The sequence below is a fragment of the Morus notabilis genome, unplaced genomic scaffold (genome assembly GCF_000414095.1).
Source record: "Morus notabilis unplaced genomic scaffold, ASM41409v2 Scaffold1997, whole genome shotgun sequence".
Lineage (NCBI taxonomy): Eukaryota > Viridiplantae > Streptophyta > Magnoliopsida > Rosales > Moraceae > Morus > Morus notabilis.
The window spans coordinates 31,716-49,692 of record NW_010363547.1 but is presented as its reverse complement, the minus strand read 5'-3'; the positions used below and the strand labels follow the sequence as shown (position 1 = coordinate 49,692).

Here is a 17,977-nt window from a genome sequence, read left to right as displayed (position 1 = left end):
AGTGTATGGAGAGAGAGTAAAGCCATGCTCCTGAGGAAGTGGGAAAGGAAACAAAAGGGGTTATCTTCTGTTATTTCTTCAATTGACATGTTTGATTAGTTGGAGTTTATATTCTTCAGTCAGCGTCTGGCTGATGCACCATTTTTAATGCCCCTCCAGCATCGGCAGATGAGGTTTTAGGCTTTGTTCAAGAGGAAAATGGGAGTTTGTGTCATTATTCTTTTTATGAAACAATTGTTAACTCTTTTCTAATAGAAACAAAACTTCAATCCTAGCATTAGACAATTTCTTTCTTTCTATTTTTTATTCCCTAAAGTTTTGTAAGAACAAGATGGAAAGTAATGTGGCAGATGGTCGATTCAGCAGAATTGCACTACATGCGTTTCAAATTTCACGTTATGTTATTCATCTGGTTCAATTTTCCACTATAAACTCTTGAATTTCTATTCCCGTGTGTCTTGCCCCTCCTTGTACTCTTAGAACAACTTCGTCTCCAACTTTGAGCGACGTCACAGGAATTGCAGCATTTTGCAATCCGTCTCCTGCGGAAAATAAACAATCAGATTCAGCTACTACTAAAAGATCAGAGAAAAAGAATCAAACTTTAAATATATATATATATATATATATATAGTAACAATAAAGAAAGAAAGAAACCTTGGAAGGGGGATACTAAGGCAACTGTTTCTGCATTCTGTAGAAGGATGCTGTATAGAGTTTGACTATCTGAATCCAGCTGCAACAACACAAAAATTATCAGCATCAAACAAAAACATTCTGCTTCATTAGCGAAAGGAACTAGATCTAGCAAGGCAACAATTCTGCTTCGTTAGCAAAAGGAACTAGATCTAGCAAGGAATGTTGCCTTTTCTCCTAGAATATCACACAAATTCTGAGACTTAATTACTACACATAAATACCAATGAAATTTGCATATGGTAAGATTACCAGTTCTTACAGACCTTTGCCTCGACAAGGATTAGTGGTCTAGTCTCAATCTTCACTCGCCCAACAATGGCATTCCGTTGCTGGCCTTTTTGGTTAACCACAATTACCTCTTTGCCCACTTTTAATTCTGAGAGGTAGCATGTTTTTCCTCCCGGAATAGCAACATAGGCATGTACAGGTCCCTGCAAGTTTCCAAAATGTATCACATAATGGCCACTAAAGGAAAGCTAGCTTTCAAAGCATATTATCTAGGTAAAAATAATAGCTTGGAACTCACTGCATTAACTCGAAAAGGTCTGCTTGCAATGTAATTCCACTCTAAGCATTCGGAGTGGACAAGGAACAGTCCTCTTGCAAAGGATCCAACCTATCAAAGATACTCGTGACATAAGAAAGACAACATCCAGATATGATTTGATCAAATTAATAATCAAGAGAAAAACACAACGTTTGAGCTTTGACAAGAAAGTGGAAGCTTACAAGGAGCCCTTCACCGGGCCTCATGATGCTACAGAGGTCGACGCAAACGCGATCCCCCATCCCAGCCACTTGAACTCGAGTTATGGTGGCCTTGGTCAAGCTCAATATGTTGCTCATATCATTTCTTCTGTCAAAATATTCCTGAAGACATTAAACCAAGGTAAGAACAAATGGCACTGTACTACTCAAGAAGTCATTTCACAAGTACAAGTTACCTTTAGCTCAAGAATAGCTTTCGCATCCTCAACTTTCAAAACAACTCCACCCAGCCCTTGCTCCAATGCCTGCATAAATAAAGAGCAAACATGTATCGAACCTATTTATAATCTCTCAATAATATACCCTGATTTTGTACCTCAAGGAAGATTTGTGCTTCAGAAGAATTTTTCGAGATTGCGAAAACTGTTCTATCACTTCCTTGAAATGCCGCAACAATATTCTCTGCGGGAATCACCTATGCAACAAAAATAATCACAAAATAAAACTTTTGCGTTTCTGAAACAAAAATATGGAGTTTTTATGCATAATCCTCTCATTGTTACTCGATTTATCAGTCTCTCTATATCACATAACTCCATAGAAACCATAGATTGTTTGCATAAAGAGAGTCAATTTCCAATACAAAATTACCTGCCAATCTAGTAAGTCTACAACAACATTCTCTCCCAAACCTTTTTCAGGTTGAAGCAGCTCTAACTCTTGGTTATTCGAAATCCCAAAAATCGATCCAATTCTTTTGTTCTCACCATCAAAAATCCCTCCTTCTTCAAGATAAAGAGGCGATATAACCGCAATTGCTGCAAAAAAAAAAAAGAAAAAAGAAAAAAAAAACCATTCAAATGGGTAAAGCTATAATTCTAAAAGTTTTCTGGTTTCATCAAAATTCCGATAAGCTTACAGGACCAGTCATCGGAAAGTTTCCGACTTTCAGGGGAGAAGATGAAGGTATTCCAGCCTCTCTCCACGGCGGCGGTCATGACCTGCTTGTTCTCCGTCCATATCCACACCCTCTTCGATGGCCCCGAGGAATACGACCTCGTACACGAACTCATCGTCACAACCACTGGTCGTGTTCGAGTTTTAGGAAAAATAATCTGCAATTAAGGTTCCATTTCTCTGCGAACATTAATCGGAAGTAAACAAAAACAGGAAAGCGCAAATGAAAATGCAGCTATTGGGGCGTACAAGGTTAAAAGCCATTGTCGAAAGAACGAACCTTTACGGGTAGTGAAGGAGGGACGTTTTCTGGGGATGCTGACCACGGAAGCTGAATACACCATAGCCATGTTTGTACTTGTTCGTACAATCTACAAGAGTCCATATAGTCCGATGGTGTGGCAGACAGAAACGACATTGCTAAACCAGAAAAAGTCAATGCCGTTTCTTTCTATAAACGACAGTGATTTTCATGACAGGGATGTTTACCGTTAAGTCGTAAAATAACATGTTGTTCCATCAACTAAACGATGTAGAATTCCGAATACATGCTTCAAAAGTTTGTACAAACGACAGCAAAAGGCCCTGTTCACTTTGTTATTTCAAATCACAACTTTAATTTTTATTATAGTATTTTTTATAAAAATTTAAATTTAACCTTTCATGCTACAACAGGTACACTTCTGCTTATTAACATTTTATAAAATTTAAATTTAACCTTTTTAGAAGTTGATTTTTTCATAGCCTTTATGAATTTGATTTTGAAATTTTTGTTTTAAGTTGAAATTTTGATTTGGATGATTCTTAAGTATATGACCATATGAGGAATTAAAATGACTTTAGAAATTTAATTTAAGATTCGGATGATTCCTATGTAGAATTTGATTTGAATCTGAAAATTGTGACTGCACTTAAATTTTGTATCTAGTTACCTACTATCCGGAATGGAATCATGTTTCGTAATTCTTGAGTTTTTTTTTTTTTTTTTAAATTTAAAGTTTAAGATTTTGTGAACTTTTTTTCTTTTTTTTATTTATTTATTTGGTGAAAAACCTCTTTAAATTTTGGGGCAAGTTTTCATTTGATTTGAATTTTGAGAATCTACTTGAAACTATATTTGAGTCTGTTCCAAAATTAAAATTTGAAACTTGTTGATCCATGTGAAAGAAATATATTCCTTTAATTTCGTAACAAGAAATTAGATTTGTTCTTGTTATCACTTTGCTTTGCCTATATAAGAGAGGTTTTGGACTCTTTTGCATGTCCTGAAGAGAAGACGTGTCATCTGTGGTGAATGTTTTTCTTTCTTCTCTTATTCTTTTCTTTTCTTCTTTCAACAGCTTTTCAGAAAACTTGAGAGACTCCCTTTTTTGTGTTACATGGCAACATTATTTACATATATAAATGATATGTGTGTGTGTGTGTGTTTTTTTTTTTTTCTCTTGCAGACGTTAGTGGAATTGTGAAAATCAAAGTTGGAGAAAACGTATGTCAGTGTCTCCTCGTTCTCTTCTCTTATATATTTACACACACATATATATGTATGATGTATACATATATGATTCATTTGTTTTTTTTTTTTTCAGGCGTAGAAATCAGCCTATTCCTTGTGGCAATACAAACTTTTGATTGAAGATGCCTGTTTAGTTCGCTGATTCGAGTTTTTAATTCGAGTTGAGATGTGATTTTATGTGAGAGCTTTTTATTGTAACAAAAAAGTTAAATGTGATTGTTTGTGAGAGTTTTTTTACTGTAACAAAATTTGAATTCTAAACTCGAATTAACGAAATAAATGGGGCGACGTCAGTACAATAATCTCCTCTTTGTTCATTTTTATTTTCTTTTATATTATTGCCTTTAATGAACTTTTATTAGGCTGTACCATTTATGGTGAGATTTTTCCAGGCTGTAAGTTTTTCTTGGCTGTACTATTATAGTCAGATCTTTATTTTTTGCACTTGAAATTTAACAAATTACAATCTCAATTTTCTTGTACATAAAGAGTTTAAAAAAAAAAAAAATTACAGCTCCATATTTTGAGAGGTTCAAAACATTACAACCTCTATTATTGCACTTGAGATTCAACAAATTACAACCCCAATTTTTCTGTGCATAAAGAGTTTAAAAATTACAACTCTATATTTTTTAGAGGTTCAAAACATTACAACCTCTATTTTACACTTGAAATTCAACAAATTACAATCTCAATTTTTCTTATGCATGAAGAGTTTTTGAGAGGTTCAAAACATTACAACCTCTTTTTTTGTACTTGGGATTCAATAAATTACAATCCCAATTTTTTTTACATCAATGAGAATAGTAACCAAATGGTATAGATTCCAAAATTATTGAGGAGATTGCTAACCAAATGGTATAGAACTCCTAAAAGTTTGAAATGTATTGTTATTTATTTTTATCTTTGAGGAGTTGCTAACCAATCGGTATAGAACTCCCCAAAAACTTGAACTGCACTCTTTGAAAGGTTACGAACCAAACGGTATAGAAACCATTTTCTTCTTTTCTTATGCAGAAAGTGATAGAAAAGAAAAAGATAATAAAAAGGAGATAATATACAATACTTACTTTTTTTTAACCTTATGATGACAAACCGTACATTCTCTCTCTTTCTTTCTCTCACACTTTTTTTTTAAGGCCTAGTTCATTTCACCGATTCGAGTTTTTAATTTTAAATTTTTACAGTAAAAAATTCTCAAAAAATATTATATCTAACTTTTTTTACTACAGTGAAAATTTTTTTAAAAATATTACATCTCAGCTTAAATTAAAAACTCAAATTTACAAAATAAACGAGGCATTTAACTCCATCTATTTGCTGACACTTTTCTGTACTTTTTGCAATCTGCACACACGCTTTTCTTTTTCTCCCCCTAACACACACGCACTAATTTTGGCAGAGGCTCAAAAGTCCATTTTCTTTTACTATTTATAGATAAAATTAGTTTAATTTCTTAATTTTTAAGTTGAGATGTAATTTATTTAAAAATTTGTAATAAAAATTTAAATATAATTATTTTTAAAATTTTTTTACTGTAATAAAATTTAAAATTTAAATTTAAATTAATAAAATAAACGACTATTAATTTTTTTTGTCTATCCAATCACCTTGAACATGATTGATTCTCTTTTCACTTTACTAACACGTGATTGGCTGTATTTTATTCTCAAGAATTATCTCCACATGTCTTGCATATGATTGGCTAATTCTTTCACACGCAGATTGTAAATAAAGAACTACTCCACAAGGCAGTTATTTACCTTTATCAACACATGTCGTAAATAATATTCACGTGCAAAGCATGATATTTATTTATTATTTTCTTTTCTTTTATTTATTTTAATTATTTTTTTGTGTTTACTCTCACACACTTTTTTTTTTTTTTTGGGGTTCAACACAAGTCTTATTAAAAGAAGCATTTTTTTTTTTAATTTGCTGAAATTAAAAGAGGAAATATTTGATTATATGCGCAGTGTTATAAATCGAGCAATGAATCCCCACTCATTGCATCTCCCTCTTCACATTTATTATCTCATCCCTTTAGGCCCGAATTTTACACTAAACTCTCAATTCAGAAGGCAAATTGTTATTCTCTTTCAAACTTAGTGAAAGATATGGCATAAACTCACGGAGCTTTAGTTGAAAACTTGAACAGCATAACATGATTGTAAGGCTTTCCGGGGCTAACAATAGTTGAGGGAAAATCGGGGTGATTCACGGCATCAGGGAATCCTTGAGTCTCCAAACACAGTCCCGCGTGAGCTTCATACACAGCTCCACCTTTTCCCTTGACATCCTTGAGAAAGTTACCGCTGTAAAACTGCACGCCAGGAGCGCTTGTTGACAGCGCAAGGGACCTTCCTGACTTGCTGTCGTACACCACGGCCACCCGCTTCAGCTTCTTGTCGGAGGCAGGGCCGTCGAGGACATAGTTAATGTCGTATCCTTTAGGGAGCTTCTTGATCCTGCTTCCGACGAGATGCGGTTTCAGGAAGTCGTATGGCGTCCCTTTTACAGGCGCAAATTTGCCGGTGGGAATGAGTTGGCTGTCGACAACGGTGATGTGGGAGGCGAAGATCTTGATTTTATTGGAGAGGATGTCGCCACTGTTGTGACCTCCGAGGTTCCAGTACGTGTGCTGAGCTAAATTCACTGGGGTGGGCTTGTTTAGAGCCTTTGCTTCCATTTTCACCTTCAATCGCTTGTCTCCAAAGAGAGTGTATTTGACACTGACCAGAAGATCACCGGGAAAGCCTGTAGAGCATTGCATGATAACAACTGAGTTTTACAGAAAATGCAGTTACAGACAAAGGTGGTTTGAATGAATTCAAGACAAGGTGTTTCCTTAAGCCTAGTTTTCCTTGTCATCATCACCGAAAATCCTCGATCGGTGAAAATTATTGCCAAATTTGTTAATTTAAGATACTTGTTCGCTATAGATCCGAGAAACCGAGTGAAAAGAGAGGCCTACCTTCTTCGCCATCAGAACTGTGATATGTAAACACAATGGAAGGAGCATCACCCTCATTGTCATACTTTTTCACTTTCCAAACAACGTCACTAAATCCTCTTTTGCCACCTGATACAGTTTCAATAAGTTAATAAAGCAAACAGTTACATTTTTCTAAACATTTACAAGAAATAATCTTAAGAGAAAGAAATCGAGTTTGAAAATAGGATAGTAATACCATGAAGCGTGTTTTTTCCTTCGTTAGCAACTACGCTATAATGTTTGCCTTCCAATGTGAACTGAGCACCTCCGATTCTATTTGCAAACCGTCCGACGACCGCACCGATGTATGATGAATCGTTCTGAAAACATTGGAAATTACAGGTCAAGAAAGTGAAGCAATTTTTTTAAGAGACACTGTTGAACAACATGCTCTCTTGTTTTCCCTTACATTCAAACACACACACACACACACAAATATAAGATGAGATCTGTACACAACTTCTTTTTCTTCTTTAAATCACACCAAAATAATATATATATATATATATATGAAAGTAGGCAATTTCTAATACTGACAGTTGAAAAATAGAACTTTAATGATAGCGCATTTTTCTAGATCTTACTGTAGAAATCTCTTTGTTTTAATCATATAAGTTCAGATGATAAGTTCGGAGATCAACCTTTGTTAGGTCCATATGCCACCAGTGGAATCAACTATTATTGTCAAAGATGCAGTTTTTAGTAACATGATTGACTGTTTAAGTCAATTGGGATTTTTTTTAACAGGGATCTGATAAAACAACTAGATTGTTACACCTTCAATGACATGATACTAAAATATAAAATGTACAGAAAAGGGTTGTTCGTTTGAAGTGTAATTTGAGTATAGTTTTTGAATTGAATTTGAGTTATAACTTGAATAAAGTTGAATAAAATTGAAACTTAAAAGAACGTGAACTTGAATAAAATTATAACTTGAGTTTAAACTTTTTCTGAATTTTGTTGCAAAAGAACAACTCTTATAAATAAGGTTTATTGTGAATCTAGGAATTCAAAGCTATTCCAGTTGGCATAAACATGTTATGTTGACTTGTCTGATACAATATTCAATCAATCCCAACTTGCCACGTTCCTAGGGGAAGAAAATTAACCCCCTTTCTTCCATAAATCCGTGTTCTCAATTTATTAACTTAGAACTCGTTTAATTGATTGATTTGAGTTTTTAATTTTAGTTGAGATGTGATTTTATATGAGAGTTTTTTATTATAATAAAAAAATTAGATGTGATTTTATGCGATAATTTTTTACTGTAATAAAAAAGTTAAATATAATTATTTTTAAGAATTTTTTATTATAATAAAATTTAAATTTATAAAATGAACGAGACTTTAATATATTTTATTGGCTCAGTCTTCAAAAATATTAAAGTCCAATAATTATTATAATGCAAAATTGAAAATTCAGAGAACTCTGGATGTATATAGATAGAACACAGTCATAAGTAGTCGAGTCAAAATTATTTTAAATTACAATAAAAATTATTATATAAAAAGACCATTTTAGTAAAAAGGTCTAAGCATCTCGAGAAAATTAAAACCGCCATTTTCGGAATTGGAACAAAAAGGGTTTTACAGATAGCTAATTTTTAATTTATTCCATTTTTTTTTCTATAACTATGATACTAATTACTATGAACAGTATGATATTATACCAAATCAAAATGTCCCTGTGGTGATAATTATACTTCCATAACAGAGCTAGAAAAGATACATGAACAGCAGATAAAAAGCTTATCAAATTATTTGCAAATAAAATGGATTCAAGCAATGATTTTAAGACAACGGATTCATTCCAAAAATTCAATTATAGAAGTCATGAAAGTCAGGAGATGCATAGCGGAATATGAATCTCCCTACCATGCAAAAATTCCACATAAGAAGAAATAAAACAGAGAGAGAGAGAGAGAGAGAGAGAGAGAGAGAGAGAGAGAGAGAGAGAGAGAGAGAGAGAGAGAGAGAGAGAGAGAGAGAGAGAGAGAGAGAGAGAGAGACTAACCATGTACTCCTTCAATGAATCATACCCAAGAACCACATCAGCAAGCTTTCCTGAAAAACCCACCACCCAAAAATAAATAAATTAATTAAATAGCATAAAAGAAGAAAAATAAAATCTTGATGAAGAACCAGACTTTTTCCATAATCCACAGAAAAGGAGAATTCAGAACAAACCGTATCTGTCAGGAAGAACGAGAGAGATAATGGAGGCACCCCAGTTGGTGAAATTAACAGAAAAATCACCCTTTTTCAACTCATAAGTGTGAACTTCTTGCTTTGCTGAAGAAACATTGGGCATCACCATAGAAGAACCAATGGCAAGAATTATGAAACAAAGCAGCACAGAGATATTGGTCATTTTTCTTTTCTTCTTTTTTTGAGAGAGGGAGATTAATATCAAAGATGTGACTCTGATTTCACAAAAATGGCTAAATATCAAAATGGGTTTGTGTGTGAATTAGGGTTGGACAGAGATGGAGAGATTTTTGAATGAGTGCACCGTAAGAAAAATGTGATGATGCTATCCAAAAAGATAGAGAGCTCGTTTCACCTTTTTGGTAATACTCTTGCCAATAGTAAAGGCTTTATAATGAGACGAGATTCTTGATCGTCCAGATTTTGGTCCCCCTAAAATTTATTATCCAGAATTAATACTATTTTTGGACCAAACTATGTTAATCTATCTATTGCATTAAAAAATTTTTTTTTTTTTTTTTTTCAAAACAATAAAAAAGATTTATATCCAATAATCTTATTATAAGCCAGTTCAGTCGGAATCTTTTGTCAGGTATTATCGGAAGTGACAGATAAGACCACGAAAAGTCATACGTCTAATTGCTAAAAATTAAAATCAGTCGTTTTTTTTGAGTAGCCGAGTTTGTCAAACTCGGACGTCACACGTCAAATAATGTTTCAACGGAAAGAAAGGAAAAAAAATCGCATGTTAATATTGAAATATATGCCTTAGCCGCCGTAACGACTTTGTGTTTTATTTTAAAACAGCGTTAGTGTAATAAAAATAAAAATAATTTTTTAATTTAGTGTAAAATTAGAGAGAAATAAGAGAGATAATGGAGGCACCCCAGTTGGTGAAATTAACAGAAAAATCACCCTTTTTCAACTCATAAGTGTGAACTTCTTGCTTTGCTGCAGAAACATTGGGCATCACCATAGAAGAACCAATGGCAAGAATTATGAAACAAAGCAGCACAGAGATATTGGTCATTTTTTCTTTTCTTCTTTTTTTGAGAGAGGGAGATTAATATCAAAGATGTGACTCTGATTTCACAAAAATGGTTAAATATCAAAATGGGTTTGTGTGTGAATTAGGGTTGGACAGAGATGGAGAGATTTTTGAATGAGTGCACCGTAAGAAAAATGTGATGATGCTATCCAAAAAGATAGAGAGCTCGTTTCACCTTTTTGGTAATACTCTTGCCAATAGTAAAGGCTTTATAATGAGACGAGATTCTTGATCGTCCAGATTTTGGTCCCCCTAAAATTTATTATCCAGAATTAATACTATTTTTGGACCAAACTATGTTAATCTATCTATTGCATTAAAAAATGTTTTTTTTTTTTTTTTCAAAACAATAAAAAAGATTTATATCCAATAATCTTATTATAAGCCAGTTCAGTCGGAATCTTTTGTCAGGTATTATCGGAAGTGACAGATAAGACCACGAAAAGTCATACGTCTAATTGCTAAAAATTAAAATCAGTCGTTTTTTTTGAGTAGCCGAGTTTGTCAAACTCGGACGTCACACGTCAAATAATGTTTCAACGGAAAGAAAGGAAAAAAAATCGCATGTTAATATTGAAATATATGCCTTAGCCGCCGTAACGACTTTGTGTTTTATTTTAAAACAGCGTTAGTGTAATAAAAATAAAAAATAAAAATAAAAATAATTTTTTAATTTAGTGTAAAATTAAAGAGAAATAAAAAATAATTTTTTATTATTTTTTATTTTTTATTTTTATTTTCTTCTCTTTCGAGTAGAGAGAGAGAAAGAGAGACATTAATGTGTTTTTTTATATTGAAAATAATTTCTTAATAAAACTACTAAACGCATTTTCAAAAATAATTTCTGTCTGAGACGTTTTCATCTTTATTTTTATACAAAAAATAAAATTATTTTGAAACGAGTTTCAAACGCGCCTTATAGATTTATCATTTTGAATTTTATTTATTCGAAATAGTCAAATACTCAATAGTTAGTTGTAAGATCCCTTAAAAAAAAAAAACAAAAAAAAAAAATCATTTGCTGCTGGAGTTACGCGATTTATCCCATATTTTTAGGCCATATTTATATGTTGTTAGCGGCTAACTAATATTCCCTTGTATTTTTAGGTAGTAATCTGTGGATTTAAGTCATTGAATGAAATCTAAAATGGCAGTCGATAAATCATTATCTTGTTTGTACTATTGAATTGAAAGGTTGTGAGTTCGTCCAATGAACCTATTAATAAAGGTCAAAGCTCTCTCAATTGAGTCCATATATAGATATTTATTAGTTACGAGTTTGTAACAGGCGCCTAATTAACGTAAGGCTCTAATATTGCACCGCTGATTGTTTGGTGGGACCATTAATCTACTTGATTTTTTCGGATAAGATTTTGAATTCATATTTACAATTTATTGACAATTCATTTCAGTAATACCTTATGAGTTTGTTCGCAGTCGGTTTAGGCATTTTTTTAGAAAACTACCGATCAAGCTATTTTTCCTTTTTGACGGGTTGTTATTTTTAACAAAAACCAAATTAAATTGAAAGCGGTTTGGACAATTTAAACGTAAAACTAAAAAGTTTTCAACACAAATGTTATAAAATTGTCCATCCAAAAAAATAAATATAACATTCAAAATTTACAATCTAATTCCAAAATAACAAATGTCTAGAATTCACCCTCCAAAGTTTTGATACAAACTTACAACCAAATTAAAAAGTCACAAGTGCACAAACCAAAATTCACTTGTAATCAACTTTTTTTTTTTTCATGTCTAAACTTTAGCAACCATGAAGTCATGAACCAACAAACTTTTAATACAAACCAACAAAAAAAGTCTTTATCGGAAAAAGTATAAGTTTAGCTATTCAATGTGGTAAGGTATATTTTATTTAGTGTGGAACATATTTATGGCAAAAAAGATAAAAAGATATTTTAATTAAAACTATATAAACATTATGGGCTTGTTCTTTGAGCGAAAAATTCAAAAAAAAGGCAACTCGAGTTACAACTTTATTTGAGTTCATGTTCTTTTAAGTTTAAACTCGAGTTCAAACTTGAGTTTAGGACTAAAACTCGAGTTCAAGTTTTCCTTTCAACTCGAGTTCAGAAACTCGAACTCAAATTAATGAACATTATTTTTTCTATTCTTAAAAATGCTATAACTTTTTCGTTTTAATTCTAATTGAGATGATTTTTTTTCTATGCGTTGACAACGAAAAGACGAATAAAACTCGACCCATATACCCTATTAAAATTTTTCATCAGCATTGAGTTTTTATTAAAATACTATTTAAATACAAATTTAAGTTTTGACTCACTCAAACACAAACTCAAAAATTTTTTTATCTCAAACCATAACTCAAATGTACACAACCAAACACAAACTCAAGTTACAAGTTCAACTCAAGTTATAACTCAAATTCAACTCAAAAATTATAAACTCCAAAAGAACAAGCTATAATTATATTTAATTTTGAGTGGTTTGGGTGACTTTAAACAAAAAATTACTAACCAAAGCACACACCAAAAATGATTATAAAAAACTACTCATTAAGCCGAAATTAACAAATAATTTTTAGTTAAATTTGATTTGGATCGATAGTTTTTCTCAACACCCCTAATGCCTTTGCCTTGCCTTTGCCTTGCCTCTCCGAATAATATGGATACACCATCTTCTATCTATAATCTAGACAACCGTTTCTTCTAAAGAAGGCCAGGTGTAGTATTATTGATTCTCTTTTGAGATATTTACATTTTTATACCTTATATTTTGGGTTTATCCAAAAATTATATATTCCATTTTTAATCTCATCAAATGTATATTTTTAAATTAGATCTAATACTCAAATTTATACATTTGCACAGTCAACTCTCCATTTTAAGCATAAAATACCTAAAGTAGCCTTAAATGAAAATGGAAAAAGAAAAAAATGAAAAAAAACTTTAAATTTACAGTTTTAAGCTTAAAAAATCCAAAATATCATTGAAATAGGTTTTTTTTGTGTTTTTAATTTTTAATTTTTGTAGTGTTGGAAAGTTTTAGTTTTATTTTCTCTCTTTTTCTTAAGGATAGTTTAATTAGTTTAAATATCAAAATTAATTATTGACTGAGATAAGAGATAGATTTATATATTAAATCAAATTTAAAGGTATACATTTGATGAGATAAAAATCCAAATGTATAGATTTTGAATCAACTTAAGACATAGGGTATAAAAATGTCAATATCGCTTCTTTTTTTTCCCTTTTATAAACTTTTTTTATTATAATTTAAAGATACTTCTGCTTAGGGCTGGCAATCTGGGTAGCGACACAACGACATGACTTGAAACTCACGCAAAATTAGCGGGTTTAGATTTATCATAAATAGGTTCAGGTCAAAATCAGGTCGAACCCGTGAAACACGATTACGTGTCATTTTCAGGTTGACCCGTTCACCCGTAATTAACCCTCCATAACCCGTTTATTAAACGTGTCATATTTAGGTAACACGAATACACAATCCATTTTTTGCCCGTTTGTTACCTAGGTTTAAAAATATTTCAACATTTCTACCTCTGCTTGCTAGGTTTTCTTACTTTTCTTCATTTTTTCGATCCAGAGTCCAGACTCAAATAATAAACAGGTCGTGTTCATATCAAGCCTAATCGTGTCAACTGAAGGGGTCAATACGATACGAATATGATCCGTCAACACAAATTGCCATTCCTACTTCTGTTAGGTAAAAAGAGAAGATACGACTGCACAGGACTGGTGGCTCCGGCGACTATACAAACCACCAACATAAAATACAACAAAAGAATCTCACCACCTTAAAATTGGGCACAATTGGCTAATGACGCTTTATAATTCAGATTGATCCACTATTGAACCGCACTTGAACTTGGGTCTTCAAGAACAAACTACGAGCGGGTTGGAATCTGCCGTTTAATATTTATTTTTTTTTTTGTTTTTTTTTTTTTTTTTTTTTTTATCTTTTCAATTATTGCTTACAAACTAATGTAATAACTTGAAAGTCTCATCAATTGGAAAGACTAGTTAAAATATAAATTATGTCAATTTACCTAAATATTCTCCTATATTGGAGCACAAACCTTGCATGTGAAATATTAAAAACTTAACGGGAATAGATTGAAAGTGTTTAATTGTCAATGTATTAATAGCTTAAGGTTAGTTATGTCAAAATAAAAGGAAAAAGGATCAAAGTGTCACCCAACGGTATCAATTACTTTTTAATTAATTCGTATTTTTTTTTATTGTTGTTGATTGTTGATTTGTCAGATTTGCATCTTTCTTAGGTCTCATTCATTTCACAAATTCGAGTTTTTAATTTTAGGTTTCTATAATTAAAAGCTCTTAAAAAATGTCACATCTAACTTTTTCTGTTACAGTAAAAAGCTCTCAGAAAATATCACATTTCAGCTCGAATCAAAAACTCGAATCTGCGAAGTGAATGAGGCCTTACTTAATTGCCGGTAACAGAATTGTCGTTTCTAGTGCTGTCATTTTCTTTGGTTAGTATCGTTTCTTTAATGTTGCTTACACCTTCTTTGTTTTCCGCACTCCGGTTTTACAAATTATGTTTTTATCGCGGTGGCTGTCGTTTTCTCTTGCTAATGTTTTTTTTTTTTTTTTTTTTTTCCTTTAGTTTCGTTTCTATGTTGTTTTTCCTATTTATTTGTTCTTTTTGTTTTTATTGTCGTTTGTTTATGTTGCTTTCTTTTTATTAATATTTTGTTATTTTATTATGTTGTCTTTCATTATGTCATTTTATGATTATTGTCGTTTCCAAATTTGATGTCGTTTTCTAACCAATTAACGTTATTGCGGTTCTCATCTCTTATTGATGTCGTATGCAGTTTTTTTGCGTCGTTTTCTAATTATTATTTTGTTTCAATGCTTCTCCGCCAAGCCTTCTGGCTTCCACTTTCAAGTTTGCCAACCGCACTTGCTCTCCGTCACCTTTCCTTCAACGCCGGCCTTCTCCGTCCCCCCAGATTGATCTTACTTCTTAGTCCTCTCTCTCCTTCCCCTATTTTCAAACTTTTTTTTTAATGGGGAACTCCTTTTTTTTTCTTCTCTATTTTTTTTTTTTGGTTTTAAATTTTTCATTCACACTACAGAAATACTCTTAAATCACAAGTCAAACTCGTAATTAGCTCCTCTAGTTTTTTTTTTTTTAATAAAAAAATTGGGTAGTATAGTTACATGAGTTGCATTGAACTCTTTATTTTATATATATATATATATATATATATATATATATACTCTAACATGAGCAATAAAATAAAGGCAATCAAGTTCGTATATACGTAAGATTTAGGCTTCGTTTATTTCACCAATTTGAGTTTTTAGTTTTAGGTTTTTACAGTAAAAAGCTCTCAGAAAATGTCACGTCTAACTTTTTCTACTATAGTAAAAAGTTCTCAGAAAATATCACATTTCAGCTCGAATTGAAAACTCGAATCCACAAAGTGAACGAGACCTTAATGGCTCAGCTTCAATGTGATTGCGTGTTAACTTTCCGTCAGGGTAATTCATAAAGAGTCCATGCATTTATATTAGTTTCCTTTCTACAACTTGGATATCAAATTAAAGCAGTCCGGTTAAGAAAGATTGTCCTGTTCTATGCTGAGAAAACTAACGTTGCTTTCATTTTCAGGACACCTTTGCGATGACCACTAATTCAGTTCTTAATTCGACCTGCCATTTTGCATATAACTGTGACGAGCTAAATAATCTACTCTAAAAGAGATATATAACTAGTTACAAAGAGAAACTAATCAAATAAGCATCAATTAATCTAATTAGAAAATGTAAAGAATTAAATTAAGCACAACAATCAAGGGTATAGAAAACTGAAAACGTGTTCCGAAACATGAAGAATATACATCATACATGATAAATTCACTCAAGACAACCAATAAAGCACAAAGGAATACAATGCAAGTCCATTACACTAGTGGTATGTTTACTTATACGTAATTGGAGTCAACATGAATCGGAGTGGACATGATTCGGAGTGAATAGAAATCGGATTCAGGAATCGGAGTCAGAATAAGCTTACTTAGGAGACGTTTGATTCATGAATTAGAATAATTTTCGATTTACGTGTATTTTTTTGTGAAAGAAAACACTGTAGCGAACAATGAACCATGATTCGAATCAGGGTACAAATCCCCTTACCAAACGTCCCCTATAGGTTTCAAGAATTGGAGTCAGAATCAGTCCCAATCTCATTCATGTGTTTACTAACGCCTAGAATCGGAATAAACATGTCATAGTATTTTTCCATTCCTTTTTAGTATCTTATATAGAAGATTGCATCAAACTCACCTCCTCCACCCAGGCCGTGCTCCTTTACCTGAAATTGGAAGAAAAATATCCACATGCAAACTTCTTAAGAAGCAGAAAAACAGGAAAATTATAATAGTACTGCAGATGTGTTGAAGTGTATTACCATAGCCATTTGAAGAAGACAACGGAGATGATTTGCTCTCTCCTCTGGCGCTTGCTTGAACTAGTCTCTCATTAAATTCACGGTCGGTAGATGAAGGCAAAGAATGCCGCCACGTGAAACTTCCATTTTCAATCTCATCTTGATCATATCTAGGAGAAGAAAATCCTCCAAGTTTTTGCTTTTGCTGATTCAGTTGCCGCCATGTAGTTGGGCAAACTTGGACTTTCAAATGACCAACTGTAAATCAAATGAAACTTTGGTCAGTGTGGAACTTTAGAATCCCAATTGGGGTTATGTAAAATCCTATGGCATCGGGATTGAGGAATTGGAGTGAAAAATGAGAATCAATCACATATTTATCTTTTACTTCACTAATTCGAGTTGAGATGTGATTTTATGTGAGAGCTTTTTACTGTAGCAAAAAAGTTAAACGTGACTGTTTCTGAAAAATTTTTACTGTAGCAAAACTCAAATTCTAAACTCGAATTGGTGAAGTGAACGGGGTAGTTGCTCTTTTTTATTCTGAAATGATAGTGAGATTAGTGGGTCCCATTTAAATTCCTCTTTGAGATTGGGACTCACATTTCTAAAATTAAAATTAAATTACTATCATACACATATTTTACTTATAAATATAAAATCAAAGATAAAATACAAAAAATAATAATTACAACATTTGTTTATTATTTCATTTACCTAATATTATAATATTAGCTTAATTATTGTTAACTCTAATATAATAAATATGTACTTTATTTGTTTAATAAATTAATAATATATTTAAATTTTTAACACGATTTTTTATTTTTGTTTATTTTATTTAAATTTTTTAACAACTTATTTTTATTTTTTAAATAATCGTACAATCTTTATTTATTATTTTAATACTCTATTATTACACTAAATATTTTAATTATGATTAATTTTAATATAATAAGTAAATAATTTATTCTAATTTTGAATCTTACCCACTCTAAATCATGTCCATTACGATTTATGTCAATTCTAATTACGCGTAGATAAACATGTCACTAATATTACGGTTGTACTGTGGTCTTAGATATATGTAATGACTGAGAAAATTCCAGACTTTAAATAATACAATTTATTTATTTAAGCCAAGGATTTTCCTAGAAAATATAATGTGACTGAAGGATTTATGGAATCAATATATGTATTCCTAAATTCTGTAGCAGATTTCATGTTAAGTTCATGTTTTCGATCAAGTAAATTCGATCGATAAATTCTTGCCGTACTTTAAGGCGGAATAATTTTCAGTACAAGTATAGTTTGAGAATCTTAATTTCAAGAATCTCCAAACACAGCATGATGTTAGCAGCGTAAAAAAAAAACGCACTGACATTTTTAAAAAAGAGAAAATCCTTAATTGCCAGACAGCT

At 31.9% G+C, this 17,977-nt stretch overlaps 2 protein-coding genes across 2 annotated transcripts; both read right to left on the bottom strand.

The window, feature by feature from the left end:
- Positions 1–241: 241 nt before the first annotated feature.
- On the bottom strand, positions 242–2,782 carry LOC21385583 (3-dehydroquinate synthase homolog). Its single transcript, XM_010104572.2, has 10 exons — positions 2,645–2,782; positions 2,327–2,522; positions 2,059–2,225; positions 1,784–1,882; positions 1,644–1,712; positions 1,429–1,569; positions 1,226–1,315; positions 963–1,130; positions 658–736; positions 242–542 (listed from the first exon to the last, which is right to left on the bottom strand). Exons 1-10 carry the CDS (start codon positions 2,780–2,782, stop codon positions 415–417), a joined length of 1,275 nt encoding a protein of 424 aa, XP_010102874.1. The 3' UTR covers positions 242–414.
- A 3,073-nt stretch (positions 2,783–5,855) lies between these two features.
- LOC21385582 (aldose 1-epimerase) lies at positions 5,856–9,551 on the bottom strand. The gene is made up of 5 exons (XM_010104571.2): positions 9,062–9,551; positions 8,889–8,938; positions 7,069–7,192; positions 6,852–6,959; positions 5,856–6,634 (listed from the first exon to the last, which is right to left on the bottom strand). The coding sequence occupies exons 1-5, from the start codon at positions 9,243–9,245 to the stop codon at positions 6,006–6,008; spliced, it is 1,095 nt and encodes a 364-aa protein (XP_010102873.1). The 5' UTR covers positions 9,246–9,551; the 3' UTR covers positions 5,856–6,005.
- Positions 9,552–17,977: the final 8,426 nt, after the last annotated feature.